The sequence below is a fragment of the Oryctolagus cuniculus genome, chromosome 9, assembly GCF_051225735.1.
Source record: "Oryctolagus cuniculus isolate XC-2025 breed Fujian yellow rabbit chromosome 9, ASM5122573v1, whole genome shotgun sequence".
In the NCBI taxonomy this organism is placed as follows: domain Eukaryota; kingdom Metazoa; phylum Chordata; class Mammalia; order Lagomorpha; family Leporidae; genus Oryctolagus; species Oryctolagus cuniculus.
The window spans coordinates 104,014,795-104,036,744 of record NC_142875.1 but is presented as its reverse complement, the minus strand read 5'-3'; the positions used below and the strand labels follow the sequence as shown (position 1 = coordinate 104,036,744).

The 21,950-nt window shown below is 46.8% G+C and overlaps 1 protein-coding gene across 6 annotated transcripts in view; it reads right to left on the bottom strand.

Moving 5' to 3' along the window:
• ANO2 (anoctamin 2) overlaps positions 1 to 21,950 on the bottom strand; it is a 394,966-nt gene that overhangs the window by 78,936 nt on the left and 294,080 nt on the right. For 5 of the 6 annotated variants that reach the window (XR_016213488.1, XM_070049347.2, XM_089304573.1 and 2 more), the window contains one exon: positions 6,701 to 6,775. The exons of the other annotated variant lie outside the window; for it this stretch is intronic. Coding sequence is in view for 4 of the 5 variants with exons in the window: in XM_070049347.2 (XP_069905448.2) it covers positions 6,701 to 6,775 (75 nt within the window). In the remaining variant the exon portion in view is untranslated. The remainder of the gene's footprint in view (positions 1 to 6,700; positions 6,776 to 21,950) is intronic. 6 annotated transcript variants of the gene reach the window in all.

The window sequence follows — 21,950 nt, the reverse complement described above, 5'->3', positions numbered from 1 at the left end:
GGGTCAGGGGTTGAACCCAGGTTCTCCCATGTGGGATGCAGGCATCTTAACCACTAGGCTAAGCATGCACCCCTACACATTATCTCTTTTTTAAAACAGTATTTATTTATTAATTTATTTATTTGGAAGGCAGAAGTGGGAGGGAGGATAAGAGAGAGAAAGAGATCAATCTTTCATTCTTCTGGTTCATTCCCCAAATGGCCACAGCAGCCAGGGCTGGGCCAGGCCAAATCCAGAAGCCAAGAACCCCAACCTGGTCTTCCTCATGGTGGCAGGGACCCAAGCACTTGGGCCATCTTCTGCTGCATTCCCAGGCGCATCAGCAGGGAGCTGGATTGGAAGTGGAGCAGCCAGGGACTTGAACTGGCATTCTAACATGGGATGCAGGCTTAACCCAATGCATCACAATGCCAGCCCCTATATATCATATCTGAATACGAAAAATTCCTGCACTCAAGTCTGGATTAGGAGGTCTCTGACGCCGCTTCCCACACGTCTGCAGTGGAGACCCAGTGATCTGTGGGCTCTTGTTGATGATGACAACGACACGACGTCTTCTCTCACACAGGGGGCCACTTCCACTTTCAGCCCTCTTCCCTGACATCTAGCAGCATCTGACACCACTGACGGGCTCCCCCTGCACATACTTCTGGGCCTTCTGGGACTCCCAGGCCTCCCCTGGCCACTCCCTTTCAATCATCTCTGGCTCCTGCTCCTCGTGTCCCGACAGTAACACTGCAGCATCCTGGGATTCGGAGCCCCCTCCACCCCCCACCCCAGGCAATCCCAGGCCTTCAAACACCGTCCTCAGCTGCCAGGTCTCCAGTTCAGATCTCTCTGCTCAACTCCAGATTTGCATCCACTTCAAGGGCTGCTCCAGATCCCCTCAGTATCCCAGCAAGGGCTAATCCAGCCTTTGGGGGTGGGGGATCATTTTTGACTTCTCTCTGTTTTATAGGCTTCCATGACCTCTGACCACCATGTGTTCCATCTTCCCTCACCCCAGGATCTCAGCCCCGGCCAGGTGAGGCTGCTGCTTGCTGCCCCTCTACTCACCAGACACCACCCACCGCAGGACCTGCCCCCACCTGCTTCCCCCACCAGCAGATGGCCCCCAGAATATCCACATCCCTTTACCTCCTCTAGATCCTTGGAAAAATGCCAACTTCACAGGGGCAGGCAACTGACATAGCTGTGAAGATGCCTGCATCCATGTCAGAGTGCCCGGGTTTGAGTCCCAACTCCACTCATGATTTCAGCGGGCTTCCTGCCAAGGCAGGCCCTGGGACTCACCTTTTTATGTTCCTGCCACTTACGTGGGAGGCCTGGATTGAGTTCCTGAGTCCAGGCTTTAACCAACCTAATCCCAGCCACTGCAGGCATTTTGAGAGTGAACCAGCAAATGGGAGTTCCTTCTCTCTCTCTCTCTCTCTCTCTCTCTCTCTGTGTGTGTGTGTGTGTGTGTGTGTGTGTTTCTCTCTGCTTCTCAAATAAAGAAGACAAATTTAAAAGAAAATATCATCTTAATGAGGACTTCCAAGAACAACCTATTTAATGTATATATTTTGTGTACTTTTAATTTTATTTGCAAACACACAGAAAAATTTATTTTATGCACACACATGCACACACAATTTAATCAATAAAGCAAACACTGGCATAACCCAGACCAACATGGCCGCTCCTCTGATTGTCCCCCTCCCCACCATGTACACAGTCTCCCACCTCTTTGATCCAACCACTCTGCTCATGTGCAATCATTTCCTAGCTTATCTTTATAGTAGTAAGCATGTAGTATGCATCCTTAAACAATATAGTTTAGGGACAGTTAAGACTCCGATTACAATGCCCATGTTCCACTTCGGACAGACTGCCTGGGTTTTTTGACTCCAGCTCCTCACCCCAGCTTCCTGCTAAGGAGTACCCTGGGAGGCAGAGTGATGGCCCAAGTGGGTGAGTGCCTTCTACCCATGTAGGAGACCTGGATAGGGTTCTCAGCTTCCAGGTTTGGCTCCAGGAGAGCCATGGCCATTTGGGAAGGTGAATCAGAGATGGGAGTGTGTTCCCCACTCCCTCTCTCTTTCCTGTCTTTCTGTTCAAAAATAAATAAATTATTCAAAAATAAATACTATTCAAAAATAAATATTATTCAAAAATAAATAAAATATATACCGTTTAATATGTCTCTTTCTGAACTGTGTATGAAGAGAATCAAGCTACATATGCTTTTGACTTTTTTCACCAAGTTGCTAATATTTACAGCTACTTACTCATTTTCATGACCATGGAGCATAGCTCAATCAATTCTGGCACAGAAAGGCATTTGGAATGCTTCCAGGTTGGGGTTTTTATAAACAGCATTTCTATAGACATTCTTCTAAAAATAAATTTGTTACTTAACTTGAAAGGTAGATATATAAAGAAGGAGAGAGGGAGGGAGACAGAGAGAGAGGGAGAGAGAGAGGGAGAGAGAGAGGGAGAGGGAGAGGGAGAGGGAGAGGGAGAGGGAGAGGGAGAGGGAGAGGGAGAGGGAGAGGGAGAGGGAGAGGGAGAGAGACCGCCCATCCTTCATCAGTTCACTCCCCAAATTCCTGCAAGAACTGGGCTGGGCCAGGTTGAAGCTAGGAGCTGGGAACTCAGTCCAAGTCTCCCATGTGGAGAACAGGGACCCAAGTACTTGATTCATCATCCGATGCCTCCCAGCGCACATTAGTAGGAAACTGGATGGAAAACGAAGGAACTAGGACCAAACCCAGGCACTCCGATAGGCGATGTGGGTCTCTCAGGAATCACCTTAGCCGCCATGCCCAATGTCCACCTCCTAAAACATTCCTAGACCTGCATTGCTACACATCACTTTCCTGGGGCATATACTCAGGAGTGATGGGTATATACCCATCATGCCAGTATTGTTCCTTCATTTGAAAAATAAAGTAGGGGCGAGGGGTGGTGCTGTGGCTTAGCAGGGAAAGCTGCCGCCTGCAACACTGGCATACCATATGGGTGCTGGTTCAAGTCCCGGCAGCTCCACTTCCAATATACCCAGGAGTGGTGGTTCTGGGCCTCCAGTTGAATGTTCAGTTTGACTAGATAACACCCAACTGCCTGCAAAGTTGTTGCTTTCTTCCCAGTTTACACCACCACCAGCCAGTGTGCTGCACCTTTTCTTACACTTTGTACTGCCAGTGTTTAAATAAAAGGCTATGTGTTGGGTCTGGATGGTATTTCAGTGTAGTTTAAATTAGAATGTCCATGATTACTAATGTGATTACTTTCGTGGTTTGGTTGGGCATTTGGAGTTCCTCTTTTGTGAAATACCTGTTCCTGTCTTTTTATTTTTTAGTTTTTACTGAATTGTTGTCCTTTTCCATTGGTTTATAATTCTTTATGTATTTTGAGACTAGTTCTTTATGAGTTAAATTTGTTATAAACAGTCTCCCACTCTGACGATGCCTTCTCACAGTCTTTTTATGATCTTAAATTATTCACTTTAATATACTGAAACTTCTGGGGCCGGCGCCGTGGCTCACTTGGTTAATCCTCCGCCTGCAGCGCTGGCATCCCATGTGGGGTTCTAGTCCCGGTTGCTCATCTTCCAGTCCAGCTCTCTGCTGTGGCCCGGGAAGGCAGTGGAGGGTGGCCCAAGTGTTTGGGTTCCTGCACCTGCATGGGAGATCGGGAGGAAGCACCTGGTTCCTGGCTTCAGATCAGTGTAGCACCGGCCATAGCAGCCATTTGGGGAGTGAACCAATGGAAGGAAGACCTTTCTCTCTGTCTCTATCTCTCACTGTCTAACTCTATCTGTCAAATAAATAAAAAAAAACCTTAAACTTCTCAATGCCTTATTTTTTAAAGATTTTAGATATTTATTTGAATGGCAGAGTGACGGGGGGTGGGGGGTTAAGAGATCCCTCCGTTGCTTCACTCCCCAAATAGCCGCAAAGGCTGGGGACAGGCGAGGCCAAGGCCAGAAGCCAGGAGATCTTTCTCAGTCTCCCAGGTGGATGCAGGGACTCAAGCACTTGAACCATCCTCCACTACTTTCCCAGGCACGTTAGCAGGGAGCTGGACCAGAAGTGGAATAGCCGGGCCTTGAACCAGCACTCAATGTGGTATGCAGGTATTGCAAGCAGCAGCTTAACCCTCTGTGCCAAACGCTGGCCTCAAATTTCTTAATGTTTTATTATACTTATGCTTGTTGTATCTTGTTTAAGAAATTCTTCTCTCTTGGCACTGATGGAATCTTGAGTTGAAAGAAATTCTCTCCCCCAAGGTCACGGAAACATTTTTTCCTATATATTTAAAAACTTTATTGCTTCACTTCTCATATTTCAAAAACAGCTAGAATCAGTGTTCTTGAATGGTGTAAAGAGCTAGTTTTATTTCCTTCCATGAGGACATCCAACAGGCCATCAGCATTTATTAAGAACTTCGTTCTCCCTACCTATCCTCAGGGCCTCGTGCGTGCAAGAGATCCTTCGTTTTCTGTCTTGTTCCGCTGATCTAATTATCGATCCCACAGCCACAGCACATGATCTGACTTGTAAGCATACCTGCTCTGCCAGGCACCTGGCAACACCACTGGCCCTGGGCCAAGTTCATAGCCTGAATTCCCCGGGTCCTCTCTCATGAGATGATCCGGGCTGGAAACCCACAGTGGCGGCTGCCCACGGCCACTTCTCAGGGACAGGATTCTATGTCTGTTTTCCTTTCTTCTATTTGGAAACATACGGTTTTGTCTGCAGTGCCCTAAGTGGGAAGCCGGTGGGTGGGTGGAGGGGGTTAGCTCCATTCCATCTGGTCTGACAGTGTAGCACTTTGGAGTTCTGACTTCTGGTTAGAGTCCCCACTTGGAGCCAGCCATTATCCCTGATTACTGTCCTTCTTGTTCCCATAAAATCCCAAACCAAAGCTCAAGTTTGCCTAGATGGGAAGATACCCTCTGGGTAAAAGCAGTATTTGTGCCCAACCACTTGTTTCCTATTTTCCTTTGGATTTTAGCAGAATGTCACTGACTGTCCCAACAGCCCTTCAAAGGCTTTAAGAAGACTGAAAAATATATTTATCTGATTTTTGGGTTCATTTCAGCAAAATTAAACATTACAAATATTCTAAAACTCACCGCTTCTGGATATAAAAGACAGACTTGGTAAGGGAGGGATTATTTTGTTTTGCTTTCTGCTGTAACCCCAGTGCCTAAGAATAGTGTCAAGCACATAGCTGCACTCATTAAATATTTCCTGAATGAATGAATAAGCTCCTGGACAACAATATGCACCCTGTGGGAGGCTTTGAAGTGCTAAATTAAACTTCACATCATTCCAGCCTCACACATGGCAGCCCACCATCTTCTCGAAAAAGTTCGACGTGCTTTGTGCTCGTGGAGCAACCAGAAGAAAACAAATTGAGACTGCTAAGCTTTTGGGGAGGCACTCACTAACTCTGTATTTCAGGTGCAATGTGAGGAGCTGACGTAGATGGTTGTCTTCACGTCTTTCCATGCTAAGTCTTTCAGCAGAGAACATGACTGCTGTCCTCCAAGGTCATGATGGAAAACAAGGGCAGCTGTATCCTACAGTAGGGGCAGAGGTTCTTCTGGGTAATAGGCCCAATTCTCAGGACAAGGAATTCCTCTTCCACCCTACAAGTAGTATACAGTCCTGCTTAGAAATACACTGAGCAGTTAAGTCATCACCTGGGATGCCTGCATCCCATATCCAAGTGTCTGGTTTGAGTTCCAGCTACTCCACTGCCAATGGCTCTTCCTTTTAATGTGCACCTTGGGTAGCAGCAGGTGATGTCTCAAGTGCTTGGGTCCCTGCCATTCATATGGGAGATGTGAACTGAGTTCCTTGCTCCTGGCTTTGGCCTGGTCCAACTCTGGCTGTTGTGGGCATTTGGGGAATGAACCAGCGAATGTAAGAATCTCCTGTCTATCTGTCTTTCTCTGTCTCTCTGCCTTTTAAATATAATGAAAATAAGTTTTTAAATGTTTAAGAAAGAAATGCTCTCAGCTCTTAAATCCACATTAACTTTTGTGAAACAGAACCCCCAGCCTTGAATACTAAATACCACAAGGAATCTCTCCATATAAAGAGCTATGGATGTGTTAGTGAGCCTAACCCAGTCTTCTGATTTTCTGTTAACATTACCAGGGGGCTTCTAGCTTCAGTCATTGTTGAGTTGCTCATCCTGGCTCCCAAGGATGACCTGCTCCTATTTCATCAATCTGGCTCAAATACGAATCGCAGACTCCTCGCTCAGCTTTCCCTGACACAGCTGAAAATTCCGACTCTTGCAAAAAACCTCTACCAAACTCCTGGGTAGAACACAAGGAAATACACACAGGACCATTGAGGAGCTGGAGAATCAGACTTTCAGAGCCCCTACCACCTGTCTCCCATGGCTTCAGGATGCTGTTCTACTCCACAAGCCACCAGAGACAGCCACCCCACAGCCCAAACAGGCCGTCACAATGCTGCTACCATCCTCCATGGATGAATATCCCCAGGCCCCAGTGTTCAAGCCACTCCCTAGAGGTTCCAATGTGAAACACGTGTGATCAACGCCTCACTCTCAGAGATGACCTGCTCCTCCCTGCAGGGCTGCGGCTGCACCTTTCCTGGTCCCTCCTTATTCCCATAGCACTCACATAGCAGGTGCACACACAGTCACAATCAGGATCCTGCAGGTCAATTACCATGAACAAGATGGAAGCAAAGTTCATCAAGTAACCTGGGAAACGATCTTTCCAGGTCAGTTTATCTTCATCATCCTGGGGAGAAACAAGAGTAGAGACGATCAGAAAACCTAAAGAGCAGACATTAATGTGTTCTCAATTTTGCATAAATTTACATATCATTAATCATTTGTTGCTTTGTAGAATCACTGAAGCCTTCCCTCCATATCAACAACAGCTCTGAAATTTTTTAATTTTTAGATAGGCTGATGTAACTTGGGAAAAACTACAAGGAAAAGAGGACAAGATTTGACTCCAGCCTGACAGTAGGCTGAAGTTTTAGTTCGGTCACTATCAGCTATGTACACTTAGACATATCTCTTAACATTTCTGGCACTCTATTTTCTCATCTGTAAAATGGGTACAATAGTGGCACATGCCCTGCCTCCTACACAGGACAGTTTTGTTTTGTTCTGTTTTTATTTTCTTGTTCTGTTTTAAGGAAAAACATGTGAACACGGCAAAGCAATGGAGAAATGACAGACACCACCCAAAGCAGGGCAGCATTCTATAAATACATCATCCTTTAAAGAAACAGCAACTTCTCACCTTGGATCCTAAGAACTGTACAAATTAACCACAACTTTGGTGCTTCAAAGAGCCTGAATGTGGTAGCATTTGTTTCTTCCAAAATGGTGGTGGTCCCCTTTGCCAAAAATCCAGACAACTCAAGGCACAGGTCAAACTGACCCACTCAATCAGTTTGGCTGAGAATCCTACCTTTCTCCTCTCACCCTGGGCCCAGTCCACCCAGGCCACACTCCTGGGACAGCCACACCACTATCCACAGCCCCCCTTCAGCACACTCTAAGGCCCCTCATTGGGTAGGTAAGGCGATGCCAAAAGGTGTGCACAGTCAAAAGCACAGCTGATGGACTACCGTGTAATTTTAGTTCAGACACTTGGGTTTTTCTGAGCACAATCTGAAAAACCAGGATTGATACAGCTCTCCTGCCCACTACCCGAGGTCGTTGTGAAGCCAAGTGTGCTAAGGGGCCAAGAACATGGCAAAGTACCCTGTGCCGGTCAGGTGTGAGCCCACTCGCGTTTCTGCAATGTGTCTGAATCAAACCGAGCTCGGGAATGCTGTGGGGCCCCCTGCTCTGCTTCCTCTTCCCTTCTCAGATATTTCAGAGAACACCTGATTTGGCTCTAGCAACAGTGCCATCTAGCCTTTGAAAGCTTGTACTGTAAGCTAAGGACTTTCTTGGCCTGAAAGACTTTTTTAGTAGCCCTTTGTGTGTCCATTATGTGTACATCTTGGTGCCAGGCACACACAGGAGACAAAAGTCGGTCTGATCACCATCCTCAGGGGGCTCACAGGCTTATGAAACTGAGATGCCACCCCCACACCAAAAGGGTTAAGGATCACGCTTCAGTGTGGAAGTGAGGGTCGTCTCCGGAGAGAGCCTATGGAGACCTGAAGAAAGAGCAATTTTCATGCATGCTGGATCTGAGCATGAGGCTGAGCTGCTTCGTAAGTGGTGGCGCTGAGTGCAGAGGCTGGAACCGGTCAGTAATCAGCACTTTGGTTTATAGGCGATGAAACAAGCAACCCAAGTGTGTTCAGGTTTTCATAATCCAGTGAGAGAATCTTGCCTCTACACTCCTATCCATCAGACTTTCCATCTCACAATGACAACAAGGGACCCACAGGTGGTGACCTTCCTGAGTAGATGGGAGCGTAGAAATTTATTTCTAAATGCTTATTTATTTATTTGAAATGCGGAGAGGCCGGTAAAGCTGCCACCTGCAGTGCCGGCATCCCATATGGGTGCAGTTCGAGACCCAGCTGCTCCACTTCCGATCCAGCTCTCTGCTATGGCCTGGGATAGCAGTAGAAAATGGCCCAAGTCCTTGGGCCCCTGCACCTGTGTGGGAGATTTAGAAGCAGCTCCTGGCTCCTGGCTTTGGATGGGCACAGCTCCGGCCATTGCAGCTATTTGGAGCGTGAACCAACAGATGGAAAACCTCTCTCTCTGTCTCTGCCTCTCCTTCTCTCTCTGTGTAACTCTGACTTTCAAATAAATAAATCAATCTTAAAAACAAACAAAAAAAGAAATGCAGAGAGATATCCAATCCACCAGCTCATAATGTCTGCAACAGCCAGGGCTGGGCCAGGCCAAAGTCAAAGGCCAGGAATTCAATCAAGGACTCCAACGTGGGTAGCAGGGACCAGACTACTTGAGCCATCACCTGATACATGCCAAGGTGTGCATTAAGCACAAAGCTGGAATCAGGAACAGAGCCAAGAGTTGAACCCAGGCACTCCAATATGGAATATCTTAACAACTACACTGAATTCCTGGCCCTCAGTCTATTTATAATGAGATTGTAACAAGATTCATTCATATTCTTCTAAATTAGGTCATATATCAAGAGGAAATAGAGGGGCTCATGCTATGGCATAGTGGGTAAAACCACTGCCTGCAGCCCATATGGCCACCGGTTCTAGTCCCGGCTGGTCCACTTCCAATCCAGCTCCCTGCTAATGTTCCTGGGAAAGCAGGAGAGGATGACCCAAGTGCTTGGACCCCTGCACCCACATGGGAGACCAGGAAGAATCTCCTGGCTCTTGGCTTCGGCCTGACTGTTGTAGTCATTTGGAAAGTGAACCATTGGATGAAAGATATCTATTTCTCTCTTCTCTCTCTCTCTCCTTCTCTCTCTCCCTCCTTCTCCCCCTCTCTCCCTCTCTCCCTCCCTCCCTACCTCCCTCTGCCTCTCTGTAACTCTGCCCTTAAAATAAATAAATAAATAAATAAATAAATAAATAAATAAAATAGAATAGAATTCCATTCATTCTTCATTGGTATTAATTCTTTGTTTCATTCACCCACTACTATTTATAAAAGCCATCTTTTATTCCCTTTAAGATGTTGTTAAGGACAACTAAATTTGAGTCAGAGGGTCACAGCTCTCTACAGGGATTCTGAAAACACTACCAGGGTGCATGGCAGGTCTGTTCCTGCAGACTCCTTAACCCTGGTTAAGGTTTTGATCCCTGAGTGCTGGTTCAGGTCCACTCTACAAACATTGCCTGAGCACTTAGAATAGACAAGCTCCGTGGCAGACACTCAGGACGGTGAAGGAGAAGGCTCAGCCCTGCTCAGAGACCACCAAGGAAACACGGAAACGGATTTTGGAGCTAAAACCAATCAGGAAGCTGGCATTACTATCTGCATACAAATGAGTCATAACTAAAAAGCGACTGAATTGGATGTTCCTGCAAAGAAACTAGCTTAAAGAAACATACTCCTTTTGATGTAGACATTTTCATGTTTGTTGAAAACTCACTCCTTCTCATGTTTATGTTGATGAGCTCTCTGCTCTGGAAGTCATAGCTTCCAACAACACACACAGTTCTCAGACGTTCAGATACTATGCAAACACAAGAAGCCAAAAGAAACACAAAATTTATACACTATCTTCCAACTTCCCTGGAGTTACCAGGAAAGATGACGGTGAGTAATGCAGTCTTTATTTATAATAATCTGGCTGTCATAATAGAAGCCCAGTTAAAGCTCTTTATACACTAATACATTAAATATGTGGAGATTCATGGCAAAATCCCATTAACTGCAATACACTCTGCATAAAAGTCACAGAACCAATTACAAGATTGTAGAGGGAGAAGTGGGTTGGAAACCAGAACATGTGAGTTCTGAACTCTTGGCTCTAATACTCATTAGGGAAGTGAGCGTGGAAAATCCCCAGAACCTCAGTTTCCTTATCTATTAGAAAATTGTATTGCATATCTGTAAAATCCATAATTATTATAGCTATCACACCACATGACCATGCTATTTAAATCAGCCAACCTCTGGAGAGGGCCAAGGAAGTGCAGACACACAGAGGAGGTAAGAACTACTAGCACATCTTTCTCCTTTTAAAATGGAGATGACAACACTAGTGGCTCTGAAGTAGCAGAGAGGTGCTGTGTGGATCCCCTGAGTGAATGCACCTGAGAGAGCATTGTAAATTCTAAGCTGTCATAAAAATTACACGCTGATCAACTCAGGCGATTATGATGCACTTAGCTAATGTCACCATTGTTGAGAAGGAGCCTACCTGTCGCCTGTGCTTGCTTCTCTGTCTGCCCTCTGTGTCTATGTCCCTGGCCTTTGGTTCCCACTTCCGAATCTTCAAACAACAGATAGCACGATGACATTCACATGGAATCCATACAACAGCCCTTAGGCTAAGGAAATCATGGGAAAGACAATAGTTGCAAATAAAACAAATCCCTTAGGGAATCATTCTGAAAAATGGTGATCATCCCTCCAGATTTTAATTTTTTAATTAAGGTATAATTTATGTATGGTAAAATTCACCTTCATGAGTGGGCAGCCCTGTGAGCTTTAATAAACATACAGAGTCAGGTAGCCACAATGACTATCAAGATACAGAACAATGGGGTCACTTCCCAACAACCTGTCATTCCCCTTCAGTGATCTGTCTTCCCTCTCAATCCCCAGAAAGCTGCAAGATCTCTTTTTCTGTCCCTCTAGTTGTGCCTTTTCCAAAATGTTACATACATGGATTCACAGAGTGAATGGGAATTTTTTGACTTAGTAAAGGGCATGAAATTCATCTACACTGCTATGTATCTCAGCAGTTTGTTCCTTTTTATTGCAAAGCAGTACTCCATTTTATTGCTATACCACAGTTCATTTATCTCCCCACTGGTTCAAGGTTTGGAGATTATTTCCAGTTTTGGCGATTATGAACAAAGCCATTGTATGTGTGCCCTGGCTTTGGGGTAAACATGGGTTTCATTTCACTTGGGCAAATGCAGGTGTGAACTTGCTGAGGGAGCAAGTCAGAGTTTGTGGGATGGAAGCCACGTTACTGAAAAAGAGTATTCTGCAGAAGAATCCAGGACAGCCTAATAGGGAAATGACGTGTGGAGTTCGCTCACAGGAAGATTAACAGAAGAAAAGCAGAGTAACTGCATTCCCAGGGGAGAACTGAAGAGAAGTTTGCAGTGGAAATTCTACAGAAGGAGAGAGGCCATGGAGCGGAGTGGACCGTACAAACACACAGCAGCAAGTGGGGACACAGCTGGGGTCCCCACTGACTTTGGAGTCTTCCCTGGGAGGGTTCACAGGAGCTGGGGTGTCCACTTAGGATTGTGAGTCACTCCCCTCCCCACACTCTATCACAGGCACCCAAACTCTAACTGCCAAGATGGAGCACCCACAGGCAGCTGGCTCTGGGAGCACCCCAGTGCTCTCCATGAATGGGGCTAAGAGTGGATCCCCTGCTCCCTATGACTGTGGCAGCCTTGTGCACTATGACTGTGGGAATTCTGTGACTGTGTGATAAGGTTTGGGGTGTAGCTGGGCCTCTGGGCAACCACTCTGTCTGGTTTCAGGAGCTCAGAGTTCCCCGAGCGCCTGGGGTGTATCACTGTGGAGGGAGGGTTTCACGCTCACCCTGAAGACCACACAGATCCTTTCTGTGGTTCATGAGCCAGTGTGCATGGGCTCTGTAGCCACTGTGGGATAACCCTGGGTATGGGACACCTTGGCAGAAAGGAGGTGAGGCTGTGGTCATGCAGCAGACATGATCAGACCCTACCCCCTGCTGACAATAGAGGTCTACCATGCCCAATGTGGGTGTCACCCTGGACTCCTGCCCCAGCCTCAAGCACAGACCAGAGCCTAGCCCCACCCAGCACACAGCTCTGGATAGCCACTGAAGCAGCAGGCACTCCACTAAGCCACAGAAGCATATCTCAAAGACAAAAGCCATCAGAGGAGAAAACCAGCAAGTGTTTCTACAAATGCCTAAAAATGAATGCAGAAATATAAGAAACATGAACAAGGAAGACAGCATGACTCCCTAAAAGGAACACAACACTTCAATATTAGAATGTGGAGGCTGGTGTTGTGGCGCAGTGGGTATAAAGCCATCACACTGCTGGGAATTTACCCAAAAGAAATGAAATCAACATATGAAAGGGTTATCTGTATCCCCATGTTTATTGCACCTCAATTCACAATAGCTAAGATTTGGAATCAATCCAGATGCCCATCAGCTGATGACTGAATAAAGAAAACATGGTAAATATATACTATGGCGTACTACTCAGCCATAAGCAAGAATGGAATCTTGTCATTTGCAACAAAATGGATGCAACTGAAAATCACTATGCTTAGTGAAATAAGCCAGTCTGAAAAGCACAAATATCATATGTTTTCTCTCATATGTGGCAGTTAATAGAGAATATTAAAAAAGTATAGAAATGAAATGGGCATCTTGTGATATTATTGTTTTTAGCCATTGTTTATACCTCTGTGGAACTGTGGTCTTCTTACTTTTAACTTGTTGAATATTATGATTGGTGATAAGTTAAGCCTGTGATTATAGAATGGATTAAAATGATCTCTTTGCAAACATTAATGAAAAGAAAAGAAGTGGGGAAGGAGGGAGATGGGGACGGGAGTGGAGAGGGAGGGAAGTGTGGTTATTTTCTCAGAACTGTACCTATGAAATCTGTTCTCTTTACATTAATGAAAATGAAAAAAATATAGTGGACAGAATTAAATAGGAAAAAAGAAAAACAACTTAGCCTTGGTCTCCAGGTGAAGGTAGGGTTTGTTGGTCAGACTTCTCTGTTGTAAGGTATCCTTTGCTCCTTTCTAGCCATCACTATTTAAGAGAAAGTCACTGAGTTCTCACATTCGGGGGAGGAGAGTACAGTCATACTCCAACTGTAGAGGAGGCAGTATCTACTGATTCTCCCAAGGGTTTTTTTTTTCCTGCTTTGAATTTTTTTAATTAACCTAATTGTACATATTTATGTTTTTTTTTACAGCACTGCAATACATGTATACCGTGTGTACTGATCAAATAAGAGTAATCAACAATTCCCCTTCTATGACATTGCTTCATGACTGGAGACCAGGAACTCCTTCTAATTGCTGCTAAAATACATACTTGGTCATTGTGAACTATAGTTACCCAACTATGCTGTGTAACACTAGGGACTTATTCCCTCACTCTATCTCTGTCCTGGTACCTATTATCCAAATTCCTAAGTTTGAATATGGATTTTTTTTCCTACTATTTGTTTATTTATTTGAAAGACAGAGTGACAAGAGATAGAAAGAGGTCATCCACCTGCTGGTTCACTTCCTAGATGTCTCCAACAGCCAGGGTTTGGGCAGATCAAAACCAAGAGGCAGGAGTTCCATCCTGGTCTCCCAGCTGGGTAGCAGAGACCCAAGTACTGAGGGCCATTTTCTGCTGCTTTCTCAGGCACATTAGCAGGGAGCTGGATTGAAGAGGAGTAGCTGGAACTTGAACCAGTGCCCTGATATGGGATGCCAGTGTTGCAAGGGGTTGCTTAACCCACTGAACCACATCGCTGGCCCTGGAATTTTTATATTTTTAATCTACATAAGGGAGGACTTCAGAGAAGAGAAACCCGATCACACCCATGATAGGCCAGCACAGCTTACACCAAACCTTCAGAAAACAAAAACAGAAAGACAGGATGATGCTCCATGCCAAGCCATCAGCAAACATCACGTCTGGTCTGGGACTGGGTTGGGGCTTCAAAGGAAGCAGGCTGTGGCCCTTTTGTCCGAGGAAACCTAGGAAGGGCAGGAAGCCAAGTGCCGTCATTGCCACTGGTGGGTTCATCTTCACCACCTGTCTCAGCACAGTCAGTCAAAATAAGAGGGTCAAGAACAGGGCCAGACAGCTTCCCGTTAGAATTTTCAAACAGTAAGCCTCGTTCTCAAAGACCTTCCGGGGTAGTGTGAAAGACAGGGCAAAACCCCAGGGATTTGTCAACACAAGACCTGGACTTCAATCCCTGCTTCCGCCTCTTCCTTAGCTGAGCAACCTGGGGCACATTATTTGATTTACCTGTGGCCCCATAGCTTCTTCTCTAACGTGACAACTGGTAAGCACTCCCTGCTGATCACTGAATGTGTGAGGCCCATATGGGACCATCCTTGGAACATGACAAGTTCTGTGTTCCCCTAGAGACAGCATTCACTGAGCATCAAACAGGTGCCAAGCATTAAACAGAAGAGCTCACACTCTTTGCCCTGATGGAACAGCACCAGTAGTAGAAGAAGCAGAGGATGAAGAAACATTGTAATTCACTCTGACACATGCAAGGGGCAGGGTCACACTGAGGAGGGAGTGACTACTGGCCAATGGGAAAAGGGGAGACTTCAAAGATGGGGAGATGTTTGTTTCTGATTAGGGAATGGTAAGAATTTTCCAGGATGACAAGAGAGAGGGTATTCCAGAGAAATAGCCACATGCAAAAGTGTTGAGATAACACATGGTAGGGTACTCAAAAAGGTTCATGGGGGAATACAGCCTAAAGATAAGGTATGTGTGGTTGTTTTGGGGTGGGAATCCAAGTAACACTGATACCAAGAACTCCTCACTTCCTATTGCTATACCACTCCTACACGCTTACTTCCACTTGCTTAATCACTCCTTGTTTTTTCCCAACAATTAGCTCCTTTCTGTTTGTTTCCCTGTTCTGTTCAGGCCAGATCCCTCACGTGTCGTCTGGGTCATGCTTTTGGCTGGGTATTGTCATTCAGAGTAAGGACACACCAAGCAGTGAGAACTACCACTGTTGAGTTGCTCATGAAGTACCTGACAACCAGCTAAGTGCCTTGGAGTATCCTATTTAATGCTTGCCGCACGCCCTTCAAGTGGCAGCTATGGTCCCCGTGCTACAGCTGGGGGAACTGGAGGGTCCAGGAAGTTGAGGAACTTGCTCACAAGTTAAGAAGCTGCAATTCTGGAATCGTAAGTGTCTGAGTCTGGTGCCCTGAACTCCACAGCCTCCCAGGTGAGGCTACTCTGCAGAGCTCTGCATCTAAAAACTGCACGGACCAGGGAAACCAGGAGAGAGGAGCGCTACCAAAGTCCAGGAGAGAAGCTCCAAGGAGGTGGCACAGGGCTTCTTTGCAGAGAGATCAAGTCAGTTCAGAGCAGCAAACACCCATTAGTTTGCCAGTAAGCGTCCACCAACGGGTGAATGCATAAAGAAAATGTGTATACACACAAGGGAATATTATTCAGCCACTAAAAAGGATAGAATCCTGTCATTTGCACCACCATGGATATTAGGCGGACATTAGGTTAAGTGAAATAAAGCAGGCACAGAAAGCCAACCACCACATGATTCCCCTCATATGTGGAATCTAAAAAAGCTGATCTCATAGAAATTGAGAGTAAAATTGTGGTTACCAAAGGCTGGGGGTGGGAGGGTGGAGGAAGAAGGGGTGGGAAGGGGTTGCTAAACAGGCACAGTTACAGTTAGAGAGGAGGAATGAATCCCGGTGCTCTATTACACAATAGGCTGACTGCAGCTGACAACAATGTAGTGTGTATTTCACAAAACCTGGAAAAGAAGATTTTGAATGTCTGCACCACAAAAACCGATAAATGTATAAGGTTACAGATATGCTTATTACTCTGATTTGATCATTACACTATGTATATGTGTTTCAAAATATCATATTGTACCCTTAACATGCATAACAATTATATACCAATAAAAATAAAATAAAACCCCAAGAATTTACCATTAAGGTAATGCGTGATCTGTATGAAGAAGTCTCTGAGGAATGATGAGATCAAACCCAGGACTGTAGACGATGAGGAAGATGATGGGGGGGGGGGGAAGGGGAGAGAGCCGCTGTGATTTGCTTTCCTAGCAAGCTAGCAGGAACGCAGGGTTGTAGCCGAGTTTAGTACTGGCACCCCCCTGCTAAAATCACAGCTCTATGGACTACGCACCTGTCAAGGGCTCTCCAATTCATGTCACCAGCCCAGACCTCTCTTCTGTGCTCCAAACTCATTCGTTCATCTGCAGGGGAATGTTCTAGGCCCACACATCCAGAATAATGAATGAGCTTCTCCCTTAAACCTCCTTTGTATATCCTAACTCAGTGAACTGAACCACGACCCTTTGAGCAGGCAAAGCCTGAAACAGAGACATCAACCTGAGCTACTTCCTCCCTCGGCCCAGCTTCAATCAACCCCACGTCCTGGGGAGCCGCCACCTTCAACATTCTCCCGCCCTGCCTGCACCTCCATGGCTTTTCCTGATGCCTTAGTTCATGCATCGCTAGGCTCATTCCCTTCCACTGAGGCCACTGACGTTTTAGTCTTTCCCCTGCATGGACTGCATCCGGGGAGAGCAGAGGCCATGTTTTATTCATCTCCATATTTCTGGTATCTAAGTATAGGGTCAGGTAGGATCGATGAATATTTTCTCAATTAATGTTGCCACAGCAGGTTAATGGGTCTCCACTTTGAAAAGAATCTTGGGGATGTTTAACTAGCCTCACCTAGGTCCCGCTTTCTGTAAGAGGCAGAGCACGCCATAGACACTATCAGAATTCATGGTTGCCAATGCTAAGTGGGAATCCGATGGACAGCTGCTCTTCATTTGTCTATCTTGATTTTCTGGGACAGAGGATTCAACCAGCAGCAGGTGGGGGTTCCTCTGCTGACGTGGAGTTGACTGAAGCCAGAACCTTCTAGTCAGAGACAATTCCAGGAGGAACAGGGGTATGAGAAGGGTGGGCAGTGTCTGGATATGGTTTCTGAAGGAAATGACCTCAGGGAATGACCTGCTTCCCACAATGACTTGGGTAAACCAGACTGGTTAAATTGCATGACAGATGAGAGCTGTGCAGGACAAGAGGCCCCAGAGAGGGTAGGTCTGGGAGACTGACATAAAGGGGGCATCAGGTGGAAGGCTTGTCCCAGGTTCAACTGTGTCTGCAAAGGGGGTCAAATGGCAGTAGTTGGCTCCAGTGTCCTCCCAGGAACAAAAGTGCCTAGGACAGGTGTTTGGTGCAATGGTTACCATGCTGCTTGGGACATATGCATCCTGGGTTCAAATCCCAGCTCCACTTCTCAGTCCATGCTCATGTACACCTTGGAAGGCAGCAGATGGCTCAAGTCCTTGGGTCCCTGCCATCCATATGGGAGACCTGGGACACATTAATGTAGTTACTTTGTCAAAGTTACAAGGAAGCCCAAGTCCAGTGTTTCTACAGCACAGACCCAGGGGCTGCTCTTCTTTCTCCAAAGCCATACAACTGTCCTGCGTGACCTTGTCCACCAGCTGGTCCCACTCTCCCCTTGGCCAGAGCCCCCACAAACAAAACCTATTCTAGCATCAGGGATCCCCCCCCCACAACCACCTCTCTTTCCTAAAATACCTCCTTGTCCAGAGAGCCTTCAGAGCCTGACAGGAGAGTGAGGCCAGCGCTGCACTCTCTATGCTGAGTGTGAGCTGCCCACAGCATCAGCCCAGGTTGGGGCTCGCTCCACCCAAGCACACGCGACCACTCTGGGGCTGTGCTGCCAGGTCTTTCCCCTCAGCTGGTGGCCTCACCTCTGACTGACTCCCAGGGCCTTCGAGAGGCAGGGAACGTTTCAGGGACAGGGCTTCAGTTTAGGAGGAAAACTTGGCCAAGGGGCCTGGAGCAGTCACGTGGCATGGCACCGACGTCCACAGGCATGCCCACAGCCCAGTGTAATTTGTGGCTAAAACGGAAAACATTATTCCTCCCACTGCCTGGTTTTCCCAGCAGACTCAGAGAAACACTCCAGCTCCCTCTCTCCTCTGAGGCCCAGCCCACTTACTCTGCTCCCTCTGGTTCCCCAGGGAGCTTGCTGTTCACCCTCGTGGTTTCTCAGCTGGCTGGCTTGTCCTCTCTGGGCTCCAGTGCTGGGCATGGCTCCTCCTCCTCCACTCCCCCCGTCCCAGCTATTCCATCGTGTGCCTTGCCTGGATGCCAGTTGGAGATGGCCCTTCTCCATGCAATCTCTTAGAGGGAAATGCCTCACTGTTGTGCTGGTGGTAAAATGAGTCTTGGGTGGGCTGCTGCTAGTGTGGGAGTCTGCAGCAGGCAAGGCCTTATCCCTTCCAGGTCTCCCTGCCTGTAAAAGGAGATGGCTGGGCTGAAGCCATTGGCACTCCCCACTAGCACCATAAGTATGAACCCTTAATCCTTATCTAGAACATCACACAAACATCATAAGCCAAATGACCGTGAACTTGGAATCTAAACTCAGCAATGTGGACTGCAAGGTTTAACAAGATCTGGGCTCTGGCTCCTCTCGGACTTCATCTCCTTCCACGCACTCCTTTGCTCTCTGCGTTTCTGCCACACTGGCCTCCTTCTGCTCTTCAGACTTACAAGTTTCCCCACTGAGAGACCTGGGTATGTCCCCTCTCCTGCCTCGCTACCCTGCTGGGCCCGCCTCTCACCCCAGTCTTCTCAGTCCCAGCATGCCCCTCCCAGGAGGGCTTCATCAGTCCCCTAGTCCATTCCGTGGCCTTGCTATTTTCTATCGCAACACTCATCACTCTTTTTCAAATTATCACTGTTTTACAACTTTTTGACATTTTGCCACATTCACTTCAAATGTAGATATTATATACATACATATGTTTACTATTTTTCTTGAAAACAGAGGTATTAATTTCATGGAGTGAGGGATTCATGACAATGATCATAAAGTAGGGAACAAAGAGTGTATCATCACTTTATAACTAAATGCCCAATGACATGACACCCACACAACTTTTATATTCCATACATTAACCTCCACAAATAAAAAAATGTGACGCCTGTCTCTCTGGGTCTGGCTTATTTCACTTAGCATAATGACCTCCAGTTCCGTCCATTTTGTTGCAAATGTCAGGATTTCATTCTTTTTACAGCTGAGTAGTATTCCATCATGTGTATACACCATACTTTCTTTACCCAATCATCAGTTGGTGGACATCTGGGTTGACAGCCATATCTTTGCTTTTGTGAACTCAGCTGCTATAAACATGGGAGTGCAGGTAGCTCTCTCAGCTGCTGCCATCATTTCCTTAGTCTGTATTACCAAGAGTGGGATAGCTGGCTCATATGGTAGATCTATGCTTGGTTTTCTGAGGAATCACCACACTGCTTTCCATAAAGATTGAGCCATTTTGCTCAATGATTTGCCTGTTCAATGATTTGTTTCCTATCTGTCTCCTTTAGGAAACTCAAGCTCCATGAAGGCAGGGAGTCCTGGCTCTTGTTGAGTGGAAGCCGGGGGATTTAGATCATCCTGGCCCGGGAGATTCATTTGCATGCAAGACTTGGTGCATAGCAGTTTGGAAACAGTCACCTCACCCATCCATTTCAGCAGTGCTCAGGGCTCGTAAGGGATGGGATTGAGTCTTTGGTCCCTGGATGAGTCAAATCCAGTTCCATGTGGGAAGAGGCCGCAAAGCGATGTTGTGCTTCTACGTTGCGCTACATGCCAGTGTCAATCTCTCACAAAGGGCAGAATGCAAAGATTCACCAGATCCTTCCAACACGTTAAGAGAAATAGTCAGCTGTGGTTCCACAGGTGTGTGTGGATACAGATAGCTTTTCTCGCATGCTGTGCGATGAAGAGTTTTTGTCTGTGAGTGACACCTGCCTGGACCTGAGCTACCCTAGTGCCTGGAGGAGAGTGGGCTATAAGCCACCCTGTACTCATGATGAAGGCCTGGACCACAAGGGCCCTGCAGCCACTTGCAGCTCTTCCTCCTAGTGTTTCTTACTCCTTTAGGTCCTACAATCTTTCTTATTTAAACCTGCAAGCCTCCAGTTTGACATGGGTCCCTTTCCTTATTCTAGTCATACAAAAATAAAGTCATCTGTAGTTCATTTGTTTACAGACTTGGAAGTTTTTCATGAAATCTCCCCTCATTCTGTTTTCCATTCTCCTTTAGAGATTCATTTATTTATTTGAAAGGCAGAGAAATGGGGGGGGCAGCAAAAGAGAGAGAGAGAAAGAAAGAGAGTGATCTCATCCATCCATTGGTTCACTCACTAAATGGCCACCATGACCCCAGCTGTGCCAGGCCAAAGCCAGGATCCTGAAACTCCATCCAGGTCTCTACATGGGTGGCAGGGGCCCAACTACTTCAGCCATTCTCCACTGCTCTCCCAGGCACATTAGCAGGGAGCTGGATTGAAAATGGAGCAACTGGAACTCAAACCAGAATTCAGATATGGGATGCTGGCATTGCAGGCATTGGCTTAACCTGCCACAACACAATGCCAGACCCCATTATTCTATTTGCTTCAAGCTCAGTCTTCCTGGTGCCCATAATTCGTTTTGCTGGCAGGTAAATATGTCAGGAAATCAATGGCGATGTGTTCCTGTCCTTACCGCTCTGTACTACAGAGACATTCTATAGGATGCCCATACCTTATGGAGGCTGACTGGGAGCCCTGATATCAGGTCTTGAGCCAGAGAAAATGAAAGGAATGGCTCTGGGGCCTCAGCATCCAGAGGAGACTTCAGCCACAAAGAAGTGAGGCTGCCACAGTGGGAGGCTAAGGTTGGAACACAACACTTGAGGCAGTGCCACTGGATCCCACATTCGCTGACCATTGGAATCACTTAGGAGGCTTTTAAAAACTCCTGTCCCTTCCCCAGACCCACTACCATGGAACCTTGGGGGTGAAAGCATCTATTTGAAAATGCTCCCCAGGCAATACTGAGGTTCAGCCCACTTTGGGGAGTTCCGTTCTTTCAGGCTCACCCTTGCCCTGCTGGTTTTGCTCCTATTCCTGTAGCTTTTCCCTCTGGGGACAGATTCTCCAAGAGGCTCTCCCAGAGTAGAAAGGACCAGGGAGGCAAGCCCCTCACGCACAGAGGGTCAACACAGAATCCATCATGTCAGTGGCCTTGCTGGCCCAGCTCATCAACTGGCTCCCACCCCTGCCCCCGCCCTGCTCTCCTGCAGTGCACCAGCTGAGCACACACAAGTGCAAGCACACATCCTGTGGGATGAGGAAGGGAAGGGCCTGTAGCCCAAGCCCCGGAGTCCAAAGCCCTGTCCTGCAATACCACTCCATACACCAGCCTTGACACATCAGCCCCTCCAGCTCTCTAGTTACTGCTGAGTTCAGAGGAGATAGTTCTGACCTCCAAGAGAGGTTAAGATCCATTAATAGATTGGCTAGGTCAGGCCTCTCAGATACCACTAGTGCAGTAGCCCTGCTGGCCCAGGCAACTGAGAAGAGGAACTGAGGAGTAGTTTTGACAATGATTTGATAATGCATCAGCCGTGTTTCAGGACTCTCAGTGTCATGAGTTATTAAACAGTCACAGTGCAAAGGAGTAGTTGTTGTGGTATAGCCATGGGCAGGATATGATGGGTACATGA